This window comes from Meleagris gallopavo, chromosome 9, assembly GCF_000146605.3.
Source record: "Meleagris gallopavo isolate NT-WF06-2002-E0010 breed Aviagen turkey brand Nicholas breeding stock chromosome 9, Turkey_5.1, whole genome shotgun sequence".
NCBI lineage: Eukaryota > Metazoa > Chordata > Aves > Galliformes > Phasianidae > Meleagris > Meleagris gallopavo.
This window is the reverse complement of record NC_015019.2, coordinates 299,607-319,850: the sequence shown is the minus strand read 5'-3', so window position 1 is coordinate 319,850 and position 20,244 is coordinate 299,607. Positions and strand designations below refer to the sequence as shown.

Below are 20,244 nucleotides of genomic sequence, written 5' to 3'. Positions count from 1 at the left end.
CCTTTTCTTATCTATTTTACTGCTGCTTTATTTACCACTTCTTTTTTTTTTTTTTTAATCAAGGTAACACGAAATTGTCATCTTTTATGCCTGCTCCTCATTCACTACGACTTCCAACTCTCCAGCTCAGCCCCAGCAACAATCTGGATGTAGTGGAAAGTAATACATGCTATAAAGCCTGCACCGGAGGCCATAAATACCTGGCAGTTAGCTGCCATCAGATCCACACTGCCTTACTTAAACTGCAAGAAGTTTAACTGCGGCAACAGCAGCGTAGACCTCATTTGTGTTGGCCGGGTTTTATGTTCAGATTCTTTGCTAATGCTATTTTCTGCTTTGTTTACACTGCAGTGTTACAGTTCCATTCGTCTGCGCTACCCTTGTTACTGGCATATTGATATGCACACAGCAGCAATGCTTCTGCACGGGATGTGGTGGGATTCTGGCAAACGACCACTTACTTTTGGCACCCACCAACCACAATAAAAGATTTCTATTTCCCAGTCATCATCTGTTATATTCAGTCATGCAGGCCAGGTAAATTAATTTGAGTACCCCCTTAAAAATCCTAAATGAAAATCGGAGGAAGACTGTTATTCATTAAGACACAGTTAAGATCGTGAGCCGCATTGCTTACCTATGGATATGGTCCAAACTGCAGCAATTTTCATAATAGCCTTGGTGCGGGAATTGAAGCGGCTGTGCTCAATGGGATTGCGTATTGCTACATACCGATCAAGAGAGATGGCACAGAGATGCATTATAGATGCAGTTGAAAAGAGCACATCTAGGGAAATCCATATAGGGCACAACTGTTTAGGCAAAGGCCAAGCATAATCTGAAACATAGAGAGAAAAGAAATGAAAGGAAAAAAAGAAAAGGAAATAATTTGGGAAGCTAGGCCATCATTTCCGAGAGCTTTTGGATATTTTCACTCTACAGTACCAGAAAGGGGCATGTGCACGAGGCAGACAAGGAAACCCCTCTGGGGGTATCCCCCCAACTCTGGGTGCTCCACAAACCCACTGCCAGTTCCACACAGCTGTTTTCCAAGACTCATTCTGGCAGTAGTTAAACACGAAGAGACATTAATTGGGCAATGCCTCAAGGTGACCGTTCCCACTACCATCCTCTTTTGCACTTTTCTCCAAACGTTCTACCGATATTCCATTTAATTATCATTGGTTAATCACAGTTTTTCAATGGATTACATAGTGCTGGGTAAGATGAGCTTTAATCAGATCGATTCTACTCCTTAGTTTCTGTCTTCCCAGGAGACAGGTAGCCAACAGCTCTCCTACAGACAGTCCAACCACCAGCCAACGTTCTCTACTTCTCTTAAACATTCTCCCCAGCTGGTTTCCCTTAAAAACAGAGCAATACTTGCCGCCTCACGTAGCAGCTGGGATTGAGTGGCTGAAGTTCAAAAATTGCTTTGGGGGTAGAACTGAGCGGTACTGTTTGGAGGAACAAGCAGACCAGCAGAGAGGACTGACAGCCACGTCCGACAGCAGCTGGCACACAGCTGATTTGGGAAACTGCGTTTGTGAATTAGTTTACTTAGGGCTGAAGCACGGCCTGAAAATAAAAGTGACCCAGAGAGATCCTCAGGAGGCACCGGTATTTCAATTAAAGCTCAGAGAAAATTGATTTTTGGATGATACTCCCGTGTGCTAATGCCCAGAATGGATTGCGTGAGATCAGTGGTGCGTCCTTGCCAAGCATTGGGCTTCTAGCACACATAGCAAAATAAATCAACAGTATCTACAGCAGCTGGAAACATGAGAGATTTCATACTAGTTGCATAATGAGATATTCTTGTATCTTCATTCAGAACACAGATATCTAAAGCAATCTTGAAGTCTACCCCAAGGACCAGCGACGTCATTCTATGGAACCACTGTTACAGTAAGAAAGTTGCCACTCCATGTTATCAATCCCAAATGGAAAGAGAGAAATATCAGGCTCAGAAAGCATATTTTGAAACAAATGACTCAGACAAAGAAAGACCCATATTACCTCACATACAAAAACATAAGATGAATGGAAGCAGAGGAAATGATTAAGAGTTGTCCTGATGGAGCCCATGAACACTTCTCAAGGAGCAAAGCAGAACAGCTCAAACACAAGAGCTCATTTAGCACTGGGAAATCCACAGAACTGCTGAGTAACTCACAGAACTCACAGCAGAAGAGCTCAGGCCTGGGGAGATACGCCTGTTCTTCCAGCAAATCTGCACCACGCCTGCTAGAGGGACTGACGTTGGATGGGTAGGAAACTGACACTGGATGGATATGAAAGCAGCAAGCATTTAAGAGATCCTTACCAAACGAAACTAAGTGCTGTGCAGCTGGAGCCTCTCCACTTCAAAAAGCACCTCTGCTCTAAAGATCCATTGAGCTTGGTTAAATTATGACTTCATGAAGCAATGATCGCATTCCAAGCCTCCTGTTCTCTGTTGCAATGACCTTAGGACATCATTGCCATTAACCTGCAATTTTCAGAACTTTAGGTAAGCACACGTCCGATTTGCTGTTATGTCAATGATGTCCTTTGAATTCCAGTTCTGCCCCCTGTCAGCAGCAGGAGGCTCACACTGCTGCAGCACTTCAGTGAATGCTCCAGGGGAGAGCAAGCCTCATCCCCTGCAGGTGGTACAGGTGCTCTCATACAGCCCTGGGCTTTTGCTGCCAGCCCAATCTAGAATCCATTCAGTCCCCTTGCTGCTTTTGCATCTGAGTTGAAGAAAAGCACTGGGGAATGTGCTGTGATGGATGGAGCAGTACTGGGGAACACACTTGGGGCAACCGTGGCTGTGCAGCACTCTCTGCCCAGAGGGATGCCAATGGGATGGCTGGGTCTCCCCTCCAGGCAGGCAGCCAGAACACCTCGGGTGTCCCCAGAAGGCTGCAGGCTGCCCTGTGTGTGGGAGCACAGCCACGGCACAGGCACCTACTGACTCTTGACATTTAACCAGATCTGGAAAAGGTTTCTACAGCAACCACTTTCCCATCGTTGCTGGATGATGAATAGCCTTTGCTCCTTCCTTTCAGCTAGCTGAACACTTCCCAGAGCTGATTCCCACTGGAACTACTTCTGCTGTTGCTGCAGACAGTGGGCAGTGGCACTATACCCAAAGAATTTAGAGGAGCAAAAGCAGCCATAAGTGTTCATACTCATGGGGAGAGCTGAGGTGCTCTACTGTCAGCTCTGGCACAGCGTGAACCACTACCTGCCCCGGAGCGAAGTCCTTTCTCACACATATCTGCAAACAGATGAGAGCAATGGTGCCCAGAGTTAGCACCCAGATAAGCTGTCAGGATGTGTGTAAAGACAGAGGTGATCTGAGAGCCTTCCTAATGGCTGACCCTTTCAGTCTGCAGCATCCCAAGGCACTCTGTTGCGCTGCTGGCTGAAAAGGCAGTTAAGTGAGGAGATGTTTTACCTTCCCAGGAAGTTTCTTAAAATGATCTGCGATAATAAAATGCCACTGGAAATGTGTGGAATGGCAGCTTGTCATGCATGATTACACCTTGATGTGAAGGGCAGAACATAATATCCTATCTCAGAACACAGTTACTTCCATGCAAGCATGGTGTGTGTGTTTGAAATACACCTACACAGCGCATGAAGCCAGCGATCTGAGCCAAGGGAAAAAAAAGTTGATGCTATTTCTGTTGAAATAAATGTACAAAACATAGGGAACGTATCCCGTGACTGAGTCAAGATGCAAACAAAGACTGAAAAAAGCAATGTTATACATTTAAACCAATCTTATCCTCAAAAAGGCTCTATCTAGAGAAGGTAACATTTCTCTAATTAGTTCTATTTTCTCTCATTTCACAGAATTTCATGCACAAATGGTAGAAATTACCATATAATTAGAATTGCAGAGGACTGAATGCAATGAATTCTTGGACCACAGCTCTTCTAAGCTTTAGTAAATGCATCTCCAATTGAAAGCATGCATCTCAGTCTAAATTTGCCTCTGGAAAGAATGAAACGGTGCTAAGCACCTGGATAGCAACACCCGAATTCTGTGGAAGAAACTCTGAGTTTTGTGCTTTGAATTAATCTTTGCCATTGAAATCAGTCTAACATTAAATGCATTGGCTGGTAAAGCTGATGGAAGGAAATTAGGAAATTAGCAGGCCAGAACAAAGGGAGATATTTCTTCGCCTACTGCATGAACCAACTGCAGATTTTTTTGCCTCCAGACATTTGATGGATGCTAGAAGTTTCCACTAGACAAATTCGTAGAGAAAAGTATATAGAAGTCTATTGCAGCGATATTGTTTCTAGATCAGAGGTTCTGGCTCTGATTAGGATAAAAAACCAATGTGTGGAATCCTATAATCCTATCCTACGTATCCAATCTTCAGCTTCCAGTGCTGAAGAGCATCTCTTGGAACCCATGTGGCCAAGGTTCCTCATCTCATGGGAAACATGGGTCAAAAGACTCATACTGAAGCAGGAGTCATGGTAAAAACCCATGGTGTGGGTTTTTTTATTTACCACCCACACTTCAATGAGCTGAAAAAGCAAGACGCAGTTCTCATGTGTCAACGAACAGCTGAGGTGGCACTAAACATTGGCAGCAAAGTACAGAAAATCAAAAGCATTTTGGCAAAGTTGTAGACCATCTCTGTTTGCAGATAATTTGCTGTCAGATGAGAGTGCCCTTAATTTTTTTTTTTTTTTTCGTTTTCCATCAAGAAAGATGGCAGCAATTAAATTTAATTGCTTTTGTCAGAGGTTTTATATATATATGGGTTAAAAGCGTTGTATAACATCGTTGTCGTGGTCATTGTGCACGAGAGTCAAAATTAGAGGCAGTGCAGCAGGAGGGGACTGAACAATCCAAAACACAGCGCATGAGAGCAACATTAAATACGTGCAGTGGTAAAACAATTAATCCAGGCTGTAGGAGAATAGCTGAACCGGAAAAAAGCATTTGAACCTGTGGATGAAACGGTTGTGGGATTGCAAAATAGACTGAAGCTGATACAAGAACCCCCTCCTCCTCCTCCCCAAAGGCTCCAATACGATCTCATGAGCTTTCCACAGCTTTTTGTGCTCAGCTGGAGTAGATGCCATTTGGCGAACACATACACACAAACACACCCCGCGTTACAAATGGTCTTGCCCACTCTATTTACATTTAGAAAAGTTGCTACTGTTTGTACATATTGACTGCTTTATAGCACAATCTGCCCCAGGATACCTCCAGGGAATATGCAATGCAATGCTCAGGGCAGAGCTGGTATGATGCTGGGTGACAAAACACCTGCTTATACCACGATAAAGCAAAGAGTTATGTAATATTCATCACTGTCACTTCCAAAATTGTTCACGGCAAACACAGCGAGCTGCAGCAGTCATTTCTTTTCCAGCCATAAACAGGAATTTGGAAAAGGCTCCAGAAGAAATTTATTGTGTTAAGCCAGTGCTCTGTCACTGTTGTGACAGATAAAAAGGAGAAAATATCCTTCAAAATCACAGAAAAAAAGAATAAGGCTCCCGATTACACTTTATATAAATAAGCATATACATATCATGCACGTATAGATCTATATGCATTACATATACATAAACGTATATAAAGCATACATAGAGAAAAACACAAAGCCAAAAGGTGCAGAATAAGAACTAAAGATGCTTGCCAGTTCAGATACAGCCTCTCTCAACGTTTCTGTTGGCTTCACCAAATCTTAAAAATCACAGAATTATTTCTTACACTGGGGTTCTAGCACGTACTGCCTCATTTTAACTACTGGTAGCCTCGAACTAAGTGAATTAAAAATGGAAGGAAGTCATTATGTTTGAACTAAACTCAATCCCAGCACCGTGCATCACTCCCAGTTGTTAAAATGGCAACAAAACATGGGCTGTCTATAACGTGTTCACTGAGGCTACCTTGGTGTATCTGAGAGGAGCAGCCCAGAAGGCATGGCCAAAAGATGACGCTTTCTGGTAGATTCTGCATCTTTTCAAGATTCTCTTACCCACTGCAGGGAAATACACTATTGTGGGCTGTGGAAAAAAACAACCTTTGCCCCATGGCCAAGTTGTGGCACTTAGTAACGTGGTATATGGTGGAGATGGGTTGATGGTTGGGTTTGATGACCCTAGTGGTCTCTTCCAACCTTAATGATTCTATGCTAATGGTTGCTTTATCCCATTGTCACCACTAACCTGTTGCTACTGAAGCATTTTATGCAAGCAGACTTTCCAGTATTCACTACAAAGCTTCATGGAAGCCATATGGTTTACAAAGATAGAAAGCAGTTACATAGGGCTTTAACATTACTGCATTGCATTATTCCCAAGGGACTAAAGAATTTAAATGATTTTAGTCTTCTCTCTCTTATCAGGAAGTGAAGTATTTCTTAGCCCAAAATAGCATATCAGCAAGTGTAAAGCTATATATCTCCTTTTTGCTAATTTATTTCCTTCAAATTTATGTAGAGAAATGATCGAGAGATGTTTGTATCATCTTGAGAGTTGCATGACCAGCTGTGTCGAAAACCTCCACGTTCCTGAGAAGTACAGAACGTCCCGCTCAAACCCATACGGTTCTCAGAGATTACCACCACGTCCACAGAACAGACCACACTCATGCAACTCTGATTCCTGGCTGCAGGAATAGCTGATCTCAAGGGCAGCAATGCCAATACTCCTGATTTCATCACCAACAGAGCGGAATCGAATGTTTCTCTGAGCACTGAACTACTGGATGTTGGGTTGCATCAGAGCTTAAGCTTTTAGTTTGTGCTTTTCTGGAGAAAGCTATTTAAATCCCTTAACAAACATGTATTTGAACATAGCCAAACACAAGAACACAGTGTCCACACAAAGAAACTCCAGATGCAGTCACAGATACTCTGAGCAGGCTGTATTTTCGGGCACAGTGAGCCCCCAAGTGTCCCAACAAATGCTCAGCAGAGGATGGGCTCTCGGGTAATACAATCACTAAGAGGATGGAAGGTAAAAGAAATGACCAAGAAAGAGAAGGAGAGTGACACAACATTTGTGACCGCCGCTTGAACATCACCTAGAAGATGATATTTTGCTGTGGTGCCACACTACACAAAGGATTTACTTCTGTCTGTGCTACAGCCCACATCCAAGTCATAGAATCATTAAGGTTGTAAAAGACCACTAAGATCACCAAGTCCAACCCCAATCTTCCCCACCATGCCCACTAACCAGGTTCATCGGTGGCACATCTCTGCTGTTCTTGAACACCTCCATGGATGGCGATTCCACTCGTGCCAGTGCCTCACCACTCTTTCTGAAATGAAATGCTTCCCCCCAAAATAAGCTTAGACTGTCCCACTCTGGGAACCTGGATGAGCTCTGGTGCTGTTTTTATTTATTCAGATAAGGTGTTTTCAGGTATTTTCTCAATCTGGCATACCTTGCATTATGGTCAGTATTTTTCCCCATATCCTCAGTACTGAGTTACTTACAAGGAAGAAAAGAAACACATCTCAAGGAACAGAGCATAACATGAGGCCAGAGAGATCTGTAATTTCAAAAGCAGCCACTGACTTTGCCTCCTGTTTGCTTACAGAATGGGAACAGGACACAGCCACCACTTTGGCCTTTGCTCAGTGTGGTGACATGCTAACAGCACTCCAGTTCCAACGCAGTGTTCAGCATGCGCTTAAGTGCTTTGATGGATTTAGGAACATCAAAGCTGTTCAGTGAATCAGCTCCGCTTCTTACTGTGCAGCACACCTTCCTCAACCACAAGACAGCTATTAGGGACAGTGGGTTAATTATCTGGCTGAGCTGCTTGCCGGTGTGAGTCACATTCTTCTTGCCTGATGAGGTTAAAAGCCAGCACGAGCAGTCTTTGCTAAAGTGTGCTCAGTAAAACTGACAAAGGCAAGAAATCACTTCAAGCAAAAGAGATAAGCTGTATTTTGGTCATGCTCACAGACGTCTATTTCCAATTCCAAAACATCTCAGGAGGGCTTGCAAAATGCATTCCCTTTCTAACTTCCTCCAAGCCCATTGCCACATCTGATTCTTTACTCTTGCACAGATAGAAACGGCAGCGTGGGAATGCTCCAAAGAAGCAACTGCAAAATACAATTTCTAGGGTTTTCTAGGAAAGCCAAAAGTTCTGCTCCAAATCCATGAGTGCCACCTGCTGTCCTCCGACCACTGAATGCCTTTTTGACTGCCACACCCTGGTTGCTTCTGAACAAGAACAGATGTACCTTCCACTATAGGAGAAGTACCAGTTTGGAGTTCACCCCTTTAGAACTTCTGCTGTGGGAATCTGAATAGTGATAGAACACCTTGGGTGGCTTTCATGCTGAAATAATTTGCTAGCCCAATAATTTTTGTACTACCCACTTATTCCAGCCCCAGAACCATCACCATGGCAGAGCAGAGGAGCAGTTTAACTTGGACACAGCTTGTTGACAGCTGCCCATGCAGGATGCTCGAGCTCTGTAACCATAGGAGGGAATGAAGGCAGTGCGGGCTGAAGTAGCCCAAAGAAACTACACATCCAGATTTGGAACTGTATAACCCAGACAGCTCAGTGACACCAGCAATTTGGTGCTTCCCCATTTTGTGAGAACACAAGAACACTGGAGGCTCCTTTTACAGGCCTGGAAAATCATTCTCCACAGCAGGACTGTGTCTGGAAGCAATACTAGCAATGTGGTGCCTGCTGGAAAGCACATTTCTCTGTCAGCAGCACAGCAGCTTTTCTAGACAGCCCAGACACCTGCAGGACAGGAGACGCCCTGGTGTGATCTGCTCCACTTCTGTAACCACAAGAAAGGACCAACTTTAAAGGCTCTCATCTAATCGAGCCTGCCTGCACTGAGCTACAAACAGAACCACACTGAAGACGTCTCTACATTAAATCTCAGAGAGAAGACAGCTTGCAGACTTCATGTTGGCATGTTGCAATGTTTTTTCCTTTCTCATATTCACAAGCCTGCAGACTGACTCTCTCCTCAGCCCAGGAGCAGGGCTATTGGCAACAGATTGAACTTCTGCCACTCCTGTAGGATTTCTGACACAGCACAAGCTGGAATCAGCCCTTCAGTCCAAGCAACTACCCAGTCATTGGGTTTGACAGCCCAACTTACAACACCACAAAATAGGATGCTAAAGATTAGAATTATTGTAAATAATTTGTACGTAAAGGGAGATTCAGACTGGATAGAAGGAAAAAGTTATTTGCAATAATGGTGGGAAGGCAGTGGCACAGGTTGTCTAGAGAGGTGGTGGTGCCCCATCCCTGCAGACACCCAAGGTCAGGATGGGCTCTGGATGGGCTCCGAGCACTGATGGAGCTGGGGGTGTCCCTGCTCAGTGCAGGGAGTTGGACCAGATGGCCTTTAAGGGTCCCTTCCAACTCAAACGATTCCATGATTCCATGATCAATTAATCCTGACTTTACGTCCCTCCCTATGACACAACGCAGGTACATCGTTTGCAATCCTGAGAAGGATTAAAGACAGCAGTACTGCGGGACGTGATCCTGTTTCACATAACAATATCTCAGCATGTTAGAACATATTGCACACAGGCAATATCAGAGACAAGGCGAAACTTAACATAAGATCGCCATTTGGGTACAACTGAACTCCTTCATTTTTGAGATTTGCAGAAATTGTAAAGCCCATTGTAAGTTCTATTACCATGAAGTTGAAGTTTGATTTAACATGGGTAAATGAGGTGTGGGCGTACTGATGAATTAGAAACAATGCTATTAGCCAGAAAATTATAGTGGTCTCATGAGGTAGAAAAGGAAACTAAAGAAATGATATTTAGTTAAGTTCTATGATTGGGTGTCTTTTTTTGTTGTTTTTTTGTTTTTATAGACTTGTTTTTGCTTTGCAATCAAGTGCAACATTATTCTATTATCATGGTTATACTGTTATTACAATGTACTTGCAGTTGATTACAAATCAAAGCCAGTGATAACTATGATAATAAAATAACATGCTAACATAATAATCTAGCAAAATGTAATGAAGTGTTGCCATAGATTCAGCAGATGTAAGAGAGTAATAGGGGTACCCTAGGAGAATAGTTACTTCCAAGATACTTTACACAGTGTGGGTTAGGAAACACTTGAAAAAGAATCTATATGGAAAGAAGATAAAGTAAGGTGGAATGGATATATTTAAAAAGCTTCATCTTGGAAGCTGTTTTTCTCATGTTTGTGATTTTCAACATCAACTTGCCATGTTATGCACAGCAAATAACCCTGTTCCACATTTGTGCAGTTGGGATGCAGGCAGCTATTTAGATTTTAACAGTAAAAGCATACTCACAACTTTCATCTTCTGCTGTGTTGATAAGCAATCTCTCTTTGCATTCGTTTTCGACAAGTTGGTCAAAAGGGATAAACAAAAGGTTCAGAATTTTACCTAACAAACTCAAAATTTAAACAGTAGAAAGAGAAGTAGTCACCTTTCAGAACAGACACGAGGACACAGCTCTGCTGCCTCTTAAAACCAGTCATCAATATTCATAGTTGTCAGATATGCATTTACAGTTTTCTGCATCCCAGTGGGTGCCAAATAGGTATGGTAAAAGCCTGTCATACAATTTCCATATCTCAACAACACCAAGACCTTTTCCTACAGCTGTTGCGTCTGATTGTGGGTGGAAGTAGACTTCTATAAAAACAAACAAAACACCTAAAACTTACCTAAAATAAACACATCACAAAAGATTATACATCATCAGAAGGTGGAAATGAATTGGTCAGGGTAACAACTGGTCTATTCTGATATCTCCAACACAGTCAAAGGAGAGAGTCTGCAGCCAGCATGACAACAAGAACAGAAATCAAACCACTCAAGAAACAATAATCAGCAGAATTCTACCAACAATTCTGTCTTGCCCACAAAATATTGCACCTTTTACACGACTAGAGGGTGATTAAAGCCATTCCCCTCGTTTTAACTAAAAGATGGGAGATGAAGGTTAGATGTTGGGGAAATTTGTCACAGAGAAGTGGTGAGGCCCTGCAGTGCTGCCCAGAGCTGTGGGTGCCCCATCTCTGGAGGTGCCCAAGGCCATGGACTGGTGGGGATCAGCCAGCCTGGGGTTATGGAACTGGATGATCTTTGAGGTTCCTTCCAACCTAAGCCATTCTATAATTCCATGATAGGATTGTTAAAAAGTGAAAACACAGAAGAGACTGGAAGAAGTGGACTATATGTTTGAAACTAATACATGAATCCAAAGTGTTGATATAGCACATATTGGAAATCACAGCCTAGGCTCCATGACAAGTTCATGCACAAATTCCCCTCATCTCATTAGCATCTTTAATGACAATTTGGCAGAAAAGAGAGAGAGGATTACATTTTGTTTCTCTTGTGAGTTGTCCATTCAGAAAAGGATTGTACTGCGTCAATAAGGCTGTGTGCAAATTAGTGCAAGGCAGAGAATTTGGCATGTGGCCCTTCTTCCATCAATGTAATTTCCATTTAATTACTGCGCAAGCAGATGAATCACATCAGAGCCTCTTTCCCAGCATGTGCTGATAAAACAAGAAGTGGGAACTTAATGCTACTGTTACTGCTATGTCTCAGGGAGGTGAACTACCCTACAAGGGTATTTGTGCATATTTTAATGATTGTTAGGGAACTGTAGAGTCAGAACTTCAAGGGATATGCCACATGAATTAGAGAGAGACTTGAAAATCATCATTTGCTCTGATGAATTTAATGATATCAATTCAGCAGACAGATGCAAAAGGAAGTAGAAAAATTTGAGTTAATTCTGAGTTAATTCATACAATCCTGGAAAAGTTCATAATTCAAAAAATGTATGAGATGGGTATATTCATCTTACAGTAGATCTAAGTGCTGTTCAGAGGTTTCGCCTTGCTTTTCTCACGATTCCTTTCCTTTGCACAGCAGAGGTCTATGCCATCTATATATGTAGTCTCCTGAACAATAGCAGTGATTTTTCCATGCTTTTAAGCTCAAAGGACTAGTTGGTCCATTTCATACACTTCCACTGACAACGTTTCACTGGGGCCTTGGCATATCATCATCACTTAGGTGGAGCCATAAGGCAAGAAATTTTCATACTATTGCATCCACCACATAAAGAGCATTTCAGCACATTAAGGACGCCACATGCTGAAAAGAAACCATACCAACTTTCACAAACCCCTGCCTGTAACACAGTACAGTGGAAGCAACAAATGTCTTAGGATGTACCCCAAAACAACAGAACGGTGGCAGAAAGCACATATCTACATGCAACAACAGTCTTCCCCAGTGAATGCAGGGTGTAAATCCCACACAGAACAAGGATGAAACAGCTCTACCAGTTATGCATCAAGTCAGGACCGAGTACAGAAATGCAGCTGACCAAGCCTGGAGTGGTTCTGCCTTACCCTAAAGCTCTCCAATATCTGCAGCTGCAGCCAGCACAGGAAAATGAGCCATATGTTAATCTTCACAACAGTCGGCAAGTAGGACCATTCCTGGAAATTGTAACTGCTTGTTGGCAAGTGCAAGGCACACAGCTCACTTGCTCCTCAGCCAGTATCACTCTGCTGGGGTTGAGTGAGAGAAGGGAGCAAGAGCTCAGCATGAGATAAAACGTCCACAATGTTTAGTGTGCGAAAGTGTTGCTGGAGGGGAAACAAGGGCCTTTATGGCAACAGAAAATAAGAGTGGTTGTAGTAACTGGTGTGGGGTATTCCTGATGAAACCACTGAGATGCACCAGCCAGCCTCACGTGGTCATCCCTGTGTTTTAAAAGCCAGCTCACATATTCACTCTACGTAAATGCAGGACGTTGCATTTCCCACATCTCTAAATTAACTTAATGTTTGGAAAAAAGTCAGGAAAAGTGACTATCCATTTCTCCTTGCTATTCCATGGAATTTATTCTCTCTCAAAATCCCTCTGTTTGCAGAAATCAATAGAAGCAAATGTCAGTCCGCAGGCAGCTCCCTTCCTTGCTGAGCAGCTGCTGCTGGAGCCGCACGCTTTGCAGTGTGGTTAGAGAGGCAGGGAACACATTAACTGAGCTGCTCTCCAGATGGCCAACAGATTTGGAAAATGAGGGAGGCCTGAGCTGCAGCTGAGGTTTGCAAAGGGCCACCAGTGTTGGGGCAAGCGTTCATAGCCAAAAAGTCTTTGCAAGAAGTTATCTCAGGTTAAGATATATAAACAGATGTGGTGCCATATAATAAAATGAACTCAGCCTTTGCAAAACGCCTGGAATTCTCATTAAATCATTTCCCTTCATTTTGAGATGTGTGTTTCAACACACCCAAGGGTGGCCGTGCCTCACCCAAGAGCAGTGCTGCTCTCCCTCCCAGATGAGGCTCCATCTGCCCATGGGAAACACGTCAGCTGTCTTGGTTTGACTGGTGAGCCTGGCAAACTGCCTGGCACCTTTACAAAGCAGCAAATTTATCTCCAGAGCTGTTTATTGTCACAGGGTCTTTCTGCTCCTATATAACAATTCTGCTTTCCCTCACTGTCTTCTATCAATTTCTGGTTTGCTACAAAACATGTAAGTTTATATTTCTTTTCAACTCGTAAAAGTTAATTACAATGAGGCAACGCACTTACCGAGCTACTACTGGAGCTAACAGGCTACTGTCATAAAAAGTAAACAAAAAATTCATGCATTTTAAAGCACATTTAGCTTCACTGATTTAGAAGCAAATTGGGCATGAGATGATTGCACTGACAGCGTTAAAACTGCTGCTGTATTTAAACTGACATCAGTTCTCCTGTAAAACAAAGATGTAACTATACTCACTCTAGGTTTTGGGGCTCTATTTACCTTATCAAGCCTTTACAGTGCTGTTGTTTTTAAAATCTTTTGCATTTTCCAAACGTTTTGTAGCAAAAGGATGAAATTAAAAATAGAATTAGATCGGAATCCTTACTTGTGTTAAATAACAGAACTTCAAGGTGCATATTCAGAAACATTCTCATGAGCCACACTTGAACACACAGGTTTTTCTTTTGGATGGGCAACTCTAAAATTTCACTGGGCAGACAAGACCTGCCTGTCAAATATAGAGTCTAAAGTATGACTAATAGCTCCCTGGTTGGATACAGCTGATGTGTTGCGGGTAGAATGGAAAACTATAAGGCCATAAATTCAGCTGGTGCAAGTAAGAGTGGCTCCTTCGAGATCACTGAGGATAGGTTTACCTTTTCCATTCATTTTCAGGAATTTGGGAAGAGGCTGAAGCTGGACTCCATTGTCTACATTTGGACTGCCAAGGAAGCACCTTCCCTGAGTCGCCTAGGTGGAATTTACTCCATTAGTTCTTACGTAGGGCTGCTGTCAGCGGATGTTCTGGGGTAACATGAAGCAATGCAGAAAACTTACCTCCATTTACCAAGTGCTTACCTAAGCTGGTAACAACCTGCTCTCATTAGCAAATTGCTTTCTGGCTTTGTTTTAGACCATAGCTCTTAATTGGTTTAGAGATGATGGGCCTAACTTTGTGCCTTCTTCTGATGTAGCTGTGAGAGAGGAAACACTGGTAACAGATTTCCCTGGGTAAAACTGCAGAGAAACAGCCCAGGTTGACACCTTTTGGAGGAAAGTTGCAAGGCTCATTTACTTCTCCTTACAAAGCACAGAGGGACATCAGAGGCTCTGCTTTTTTCATACTACAGCATTAGGATTTTCTATTTAAAAGCTCCTACTTGCAGGAAAGTTGAGGATGGCAAAGATATGAATTTTGATTTGGAATTGAAGTGCTCAGAGATTTGTCACGGCTTTCTGTTGCTACACAATCCCACACGTAGATCCAGACTTCAGCAGCCCAACAGCAGGCAGACCTGAAAGCAAACAGTCTGGAAAACAGGAGATACGACTGCAATAGCTCTGCCTTACCAACACTTGGCAGTAACAGGACAGTGAGTCAGAAAGTCTTTTCAACTCCTTGCTCTTGTGACATCAGGAAACTCTCTTTGGAGTCTACAGTTTCGCTTTCCCATTTAGATTGTGCAAAATCTGACTTCTTTCTCTGAGGTGATTTGCTTCCTCTACCTTTGCATTTATTTTTACAACCAAAACCAACCAGCCAACCAAAAAATCCTCACTCTCAGCTAAACAGAGTCCCAGAAGAGATGAGTTTTCTCTTCTTCCAACAGAAAACATGGAAAAAAGAGGAGCATCTCTGGGGGCACCAACCACACAAAGCCAACACAAAGGCAATTGCAAGTCGCTCATTCCCAAATGCAAAAGAAAGTGAATGTCCACTGAAACTGGGAACATTCCTTCCTATTCTGTTCCTTTACAAATAGGCTCCCCAGGGAGGTGGTTGAGTCACCATCCCTGAATGTGTTTTAAAACCATTTGGATGTGGTGCTCAGGGACATGATTTGGCAGTGAGTTGTTACGGTAGTATGGTTAGGTTGTGGTTGGACTTGGTGATCATGAAGGTCTTTTCCAACCTGAGCTATTCCACGATTCTACGATCAGGACCTGCAGTCTGAGAAACATTCCAGGCCACCGAGTGTGTTAGGCCATTTTACTGCCCCAAGTGCCAGCTCATTGCTCCTTACCTACATACATCACAAACTTTTAATGGGAGAGTCATCCATGCTTTGTGTGCATTGTAGTGGTAGAGATTTCCTTATATTCAGAGGAGACCAGCGAAACCTCTGGGAGCCTTCTACATGAAGGATGCTGCTGTAGCTGTGCCAAGAGTTATAGCTGTCACCAGGCAGGAGGAGTGTAAAGAGGACTGAGGAGGCAGAGAATAATTCTGGCAAAAGCTCCAGCCTGTCTGAACAAGCTGCCAATATTCCCCTGACCTTACTGTGTTCAGGATCTGGTGCATTCTGCAAGAAGCCATTCCCCAGATCCACCCATAAGCATAAGGAAAATCACACAGTGTCACCAACCTGCAGGCTGTTGTCACTGATCACAATAAAGGAAGCAGCAAAATAACATTCAGACAACAAGATCCATGGTGTTCTTTAGCATTCCTGTTTCACTTCTCTACATTTAGAGGGGAAAAGAGGGACAAAGGGAAGGGAAAGGGGAAGAATAGCTCTTCTCTTTTCTACTTGACAGCTCACCTTTAATCTCAGATTCACGGATTCATGCTTCCATGCAGCATTTACCAGATTAACACAACCAGCTTTGTTCAGGCCCTTCTGCAGGAGGTACCATCCTTCAAAGAGCCTGACAAACCCTCAGGGCAAATGAGTGTGCAGCATCCCTCAGAGCCTATGGAAATCAGGTCCAGGATGAGCACAGCAATGCCCTGAGGTTATTGGGTGTTGCAAGCACGGATTGCATACACCTGCCTCAAAGCAGCCGTGTAACCTTCTGTGTGATCAGGCCTCTCAACCCAACCCAACACAACCAGCAGCTTTGGGTGGTTTGGTGCTGTTTTCCCTTGTGCTGAGTCCATGCACGGCAGCAGATTGGGGGCCAAAGGCTCCATTAACCCACAGCAGAGAACGCAGCCCGCTGCTTAACAGCAAGAGGTGAGGAGAAGCAAAAGAGCATGTTTACAAATAGGAAGAAAATATTATTCTCTGGTGTTTTCTCCTAAAGCTGGCATGTGGGCAGGATCCTCTTGTCAATGGAAACGAGCACGGGGAGGATAATAATAAATATTGCTGCCTACACAGAGAAGAAGGATGAAGCCAACGCTGAGCGATACGCAGGCAGCACAGAGAGGAGAAATAATAAGAAAGAGGCAAGCAGTAAAAAATTTACTGGTGATCATTCTGCCTCTGTATCTGACAGCAGAAATTGGTCTTCAGAGCCCCACAAACCGCTGCTCCACAATGTGGATTATAGGTGAGCTTAAATTAGTAATAAGGACCCGACACAAAACTGCCGGGCTGTATGCATTGCAGGGGAGAGAAGCAAAATTCAAGCTCTCATGAAGCTGGCATTGATTGACAGCCAAGCACAGAGATCTGCTTCTGGTCCCACAGCTTTGGCCACTTCCCATGCAAGTTTCTCAGCAGCACTCATGGGGCTGAAATACAGTTGATAGGCCCTGGTGATTACAGGTAGTGGCTACATTTTTGATATTTCATAGAATCATTAAGGTTGGAAAAGATCTCTAAGATCAAGCCCGACTGTCAATCAGTTAGCCATTAGCACAACAGGTCACTGCAGAGCACGCAGAATGGGGACACAAACTCCCTTATACTACACAAGTAGTCCACCAGCAATGAGGGTAATCCTGTCCCTCTTCCAGCTTTCCATGGGAGGAATGCTGTAGAAATGAATACACTTCTGCAGAGTTCTCAGTTTCAGAAACACACCATATTTTGGTTTAAAAACTATATTTACATGGGAGGATTTGAAGCATCTCTAGCTGTCATGATATGCCATCATGGGGAGTTGTGCATGTTTGGAGCTGACGGGACTCCTGAGTACTGGGTTTGGTAGGTGGATGGCGAAGACATTTGGGTACACAGCACAATGGAGACAAGACTTCCATGGGCTACAGCAGAGCAGGAAGAGGAGAGGCAGCTTTGCAGATGGAAGCATTCGTTTCCAGAGCACGTAACGAATAACAGCACATGTTTTCAAACAGGAAGAGCATACAAGCACACCTTGTGCCATGTAACCTTCATTCCTGCAACTGGAGTTAATGAAGCTTTGCTGAGAGCAGAGGAGGGACTCTTGTGCATTTGTTATGTTGGTTATTAACAGCTAGTTCACTTGTCCTACCTTGGGAAACAGATGGCAGCTCAGGCAAGATGGATATCAGGATATCACGGGGGTTGGGTGATCGTGATGGTTGGCTGCTCCTTGGCATCGTTGTCCCACAGTGCTCATTGTGGCTTTGGCCCCTACACGTTGCACTCAGCAGAGAGCACAGCCTGGTTGGGGGTTTGGGGAAAGACTCAAATCTTCCTTCCAGACAAACACAGCAGGAATTCAGACACAAGGAGCAGCCCGGATCCATCACAAGTCTCATTCAGTACAGGGCCAAAGAACCAACCAAGGGGCCTTGTTCCCACCTTCCTTGTGGGGCACAGGATTTCTGAGGGGGCCATTCAGACCAGTGCTTGGGATATACTAACAGCAAGCTCTGCCAGCTCCACTCCCTCCTCTTATTCTGAAATATCTCTGTGTCTGTCACAGCCCACTTGCCATGATAATACTGCTTCTCATTGCAAATTTAGCAGCTGCTGTTGCTCTGCGTGCTCACAGTTCAGCTGAGGAAGGGACAGATTCATTCCAAGGGAGAGAAAAGAGCTTCTACACCGAAGATTTAGAGTGGGTCCCACGAAATTATTTAGGAAGAATTTACAACGCAAGCCAAGGTTTTACTAAAATCTGAATTTTTATGGGGCTGCTTCCTATTATATTAAAAGCGACAGGCTTTCTAAATCTGCCTGCGAAGCTGCAGCACACACATAAAAACAGCTCAGTTGCCACTAAAGGACATTACCATCTGCCTAAAGAACTGAGAGCAGGTCAGACATTGAACGCTGTTACAATTTTCTCTACTAGAAGAAAGATATATCCTGCAGATGTTGCTTAGAAATGATACAAGACCTCCCCAGGGAGCAGGGTGAATTCTGTAGCGCTATTTGCTCTCCCCAACTTTCACCTGAGATTTAATTCACAAGTCCAGTAAACCCAAAGTAATGCTTTATTATCAGTTCCTCTTTACTCCTGGTCCACCCAGTGTTTCCAATTCATCAGTTAAACAAAAAAAATAGCCCAGGTGAATGGATCCAGCCCTTATTGGTGTCATTCTGCAAGAATCAGATTTGATTTCACATCTCTCATTACAAAAGAATACAAAAGTCTTGAGGTTCTCAGCCAAGATATAAATATAAAAACGTCAAAGTAATGGGAAAGGATAACAAAAGACTAGAATCAGTTAAATTAATAAAAGCACTAAAAATGCAGCAAGAAGACGACAAAAATACTTTAGAGCACTGTGGTCTCTATTTCCAAGTGCTGTGCCTTGCTCAGATGGTGGCACTTTCCCCACCAGCCAGGCTTCCAGTCTTCACTGTGCTAGGTCCAAAATAAAAATTGTAAGAAAAACTAAGAACAGGATAAAAAGGTAAAAATAAGGCACGGATAATCTTTGATGAGATCATAAATGATATTATGAAGAAATCTATGTGAATGGAGCAAGGCCAGCCCTCAATATAATCAATATAATATCCTTAAAAGATAAAGGCTTCTTCTGGAAATGGTTTGGGAACAGACTGATGCTAATACAAATGACCAAATTCCATCTCTGCTGAGGAAGGACACGCAACATCACTCCCTCCTCCTGCCAGATGCCATCATTTGCAGCCCTGAGCTCGTATGCTGGTTTCAGCTCTCCAGACTTGATTCTCACTTGAGCAGTAACTTACTCAGCAACGCCTTGTCCTTGCCTTGCTCCATCAGCTCTCCCTGCAAGCTGTTTGCTGTCTGTAGGGAGCACAACTGCAGAAAGGCAGACCAGGATCGGGTGAATGGAGATGGCAGAGGCAGCTGTTGGACTGACAGCTCTTCCTGCTCCCCCCACCCTTCCCTCTACAGAAAGCTGCTGCAAGTGCTCAGCACATCTCTGTCACTGCATAATAATGATGATAATTAGCAATAATAACAATAATCTGGATGTAAAGCTGCTCCAGCACTTGATGCTAATGGATGCTGCTTCTAATAGCAGCCTTGCTGGAAGCTGTGTTGGGCCACCAGCTTCATGCTGCTGTTTGAATCTCAGGCAGAAGCCTAAAGCCTGGACATGTGAAGACCAGGAGAGCTGGCCACTAGCTGGACACACTGGCAACTCACTGACAGCTGTTAACCCATTGGTCTGAAGTCGTTAGGGCAAAGGAAGGTTCAATACCTCCTGGAATTTCTGCTTGGAAGAGCTGATGTCTAAGACTGATGGTCTTTAGTGGGCACAGTGGGAATGGATGGATGGTTGGACTAGATGATCTTAGTGGTCTTTTCCAACCTTAATGATTTGATGATTCTAATGAAGGAATACAAGCAAAAACTATTTTGTGGGCTTTCTGTTGCCCGTAGCCACTAGATACAATGCAAATCTACCATTGCTTTTCCCTAAATCACCCTAAGGAAAAAATCTCAGTACATTGTCAGAAGCTCCATTATGTGCAAAACAGCTGATGCCCTCCTAGGTCATACCCGTATCTTTAGTTACGTCCAAAGTTTCTCCACTGAGATTAAGCACAGTTTTAATTTTTCATTTACTCTCTCTGATGCTTGCTTATTAATTAGCTCATTAATTTAATTCTTTAG

The 20,244-nt window shown here is 43.5% G+C and overlaps 1 protein-coding gene across 2 annotated transcripts in view; it reads right to left on the bottom strand.

The window, feature by feature from the left end:
• The window catches only part of HTR2C (5-hydroxytryptamine receptor 2C), a 71,660-nt gene that overhangs the window by 12,369 nt on the left and 39,047 nt on the right, over window positions 1-20,244 (bottom strand). The window contains exon 3 of one of the 2 annotated variants that reach the window (XM_031554613.1): window positions 638-838. The exons of the other annotated variant lie outside the window; for it this stretch is intronic. Coding sequence (XP_031410473.1) covers window positions 638-838 — 201 coding nt within the window. The remainder of the gene's footprint in view (window positions 1-637; window positions 839-20,244) is intronic. 2 annotated transcript variants of the gene reach the window in all.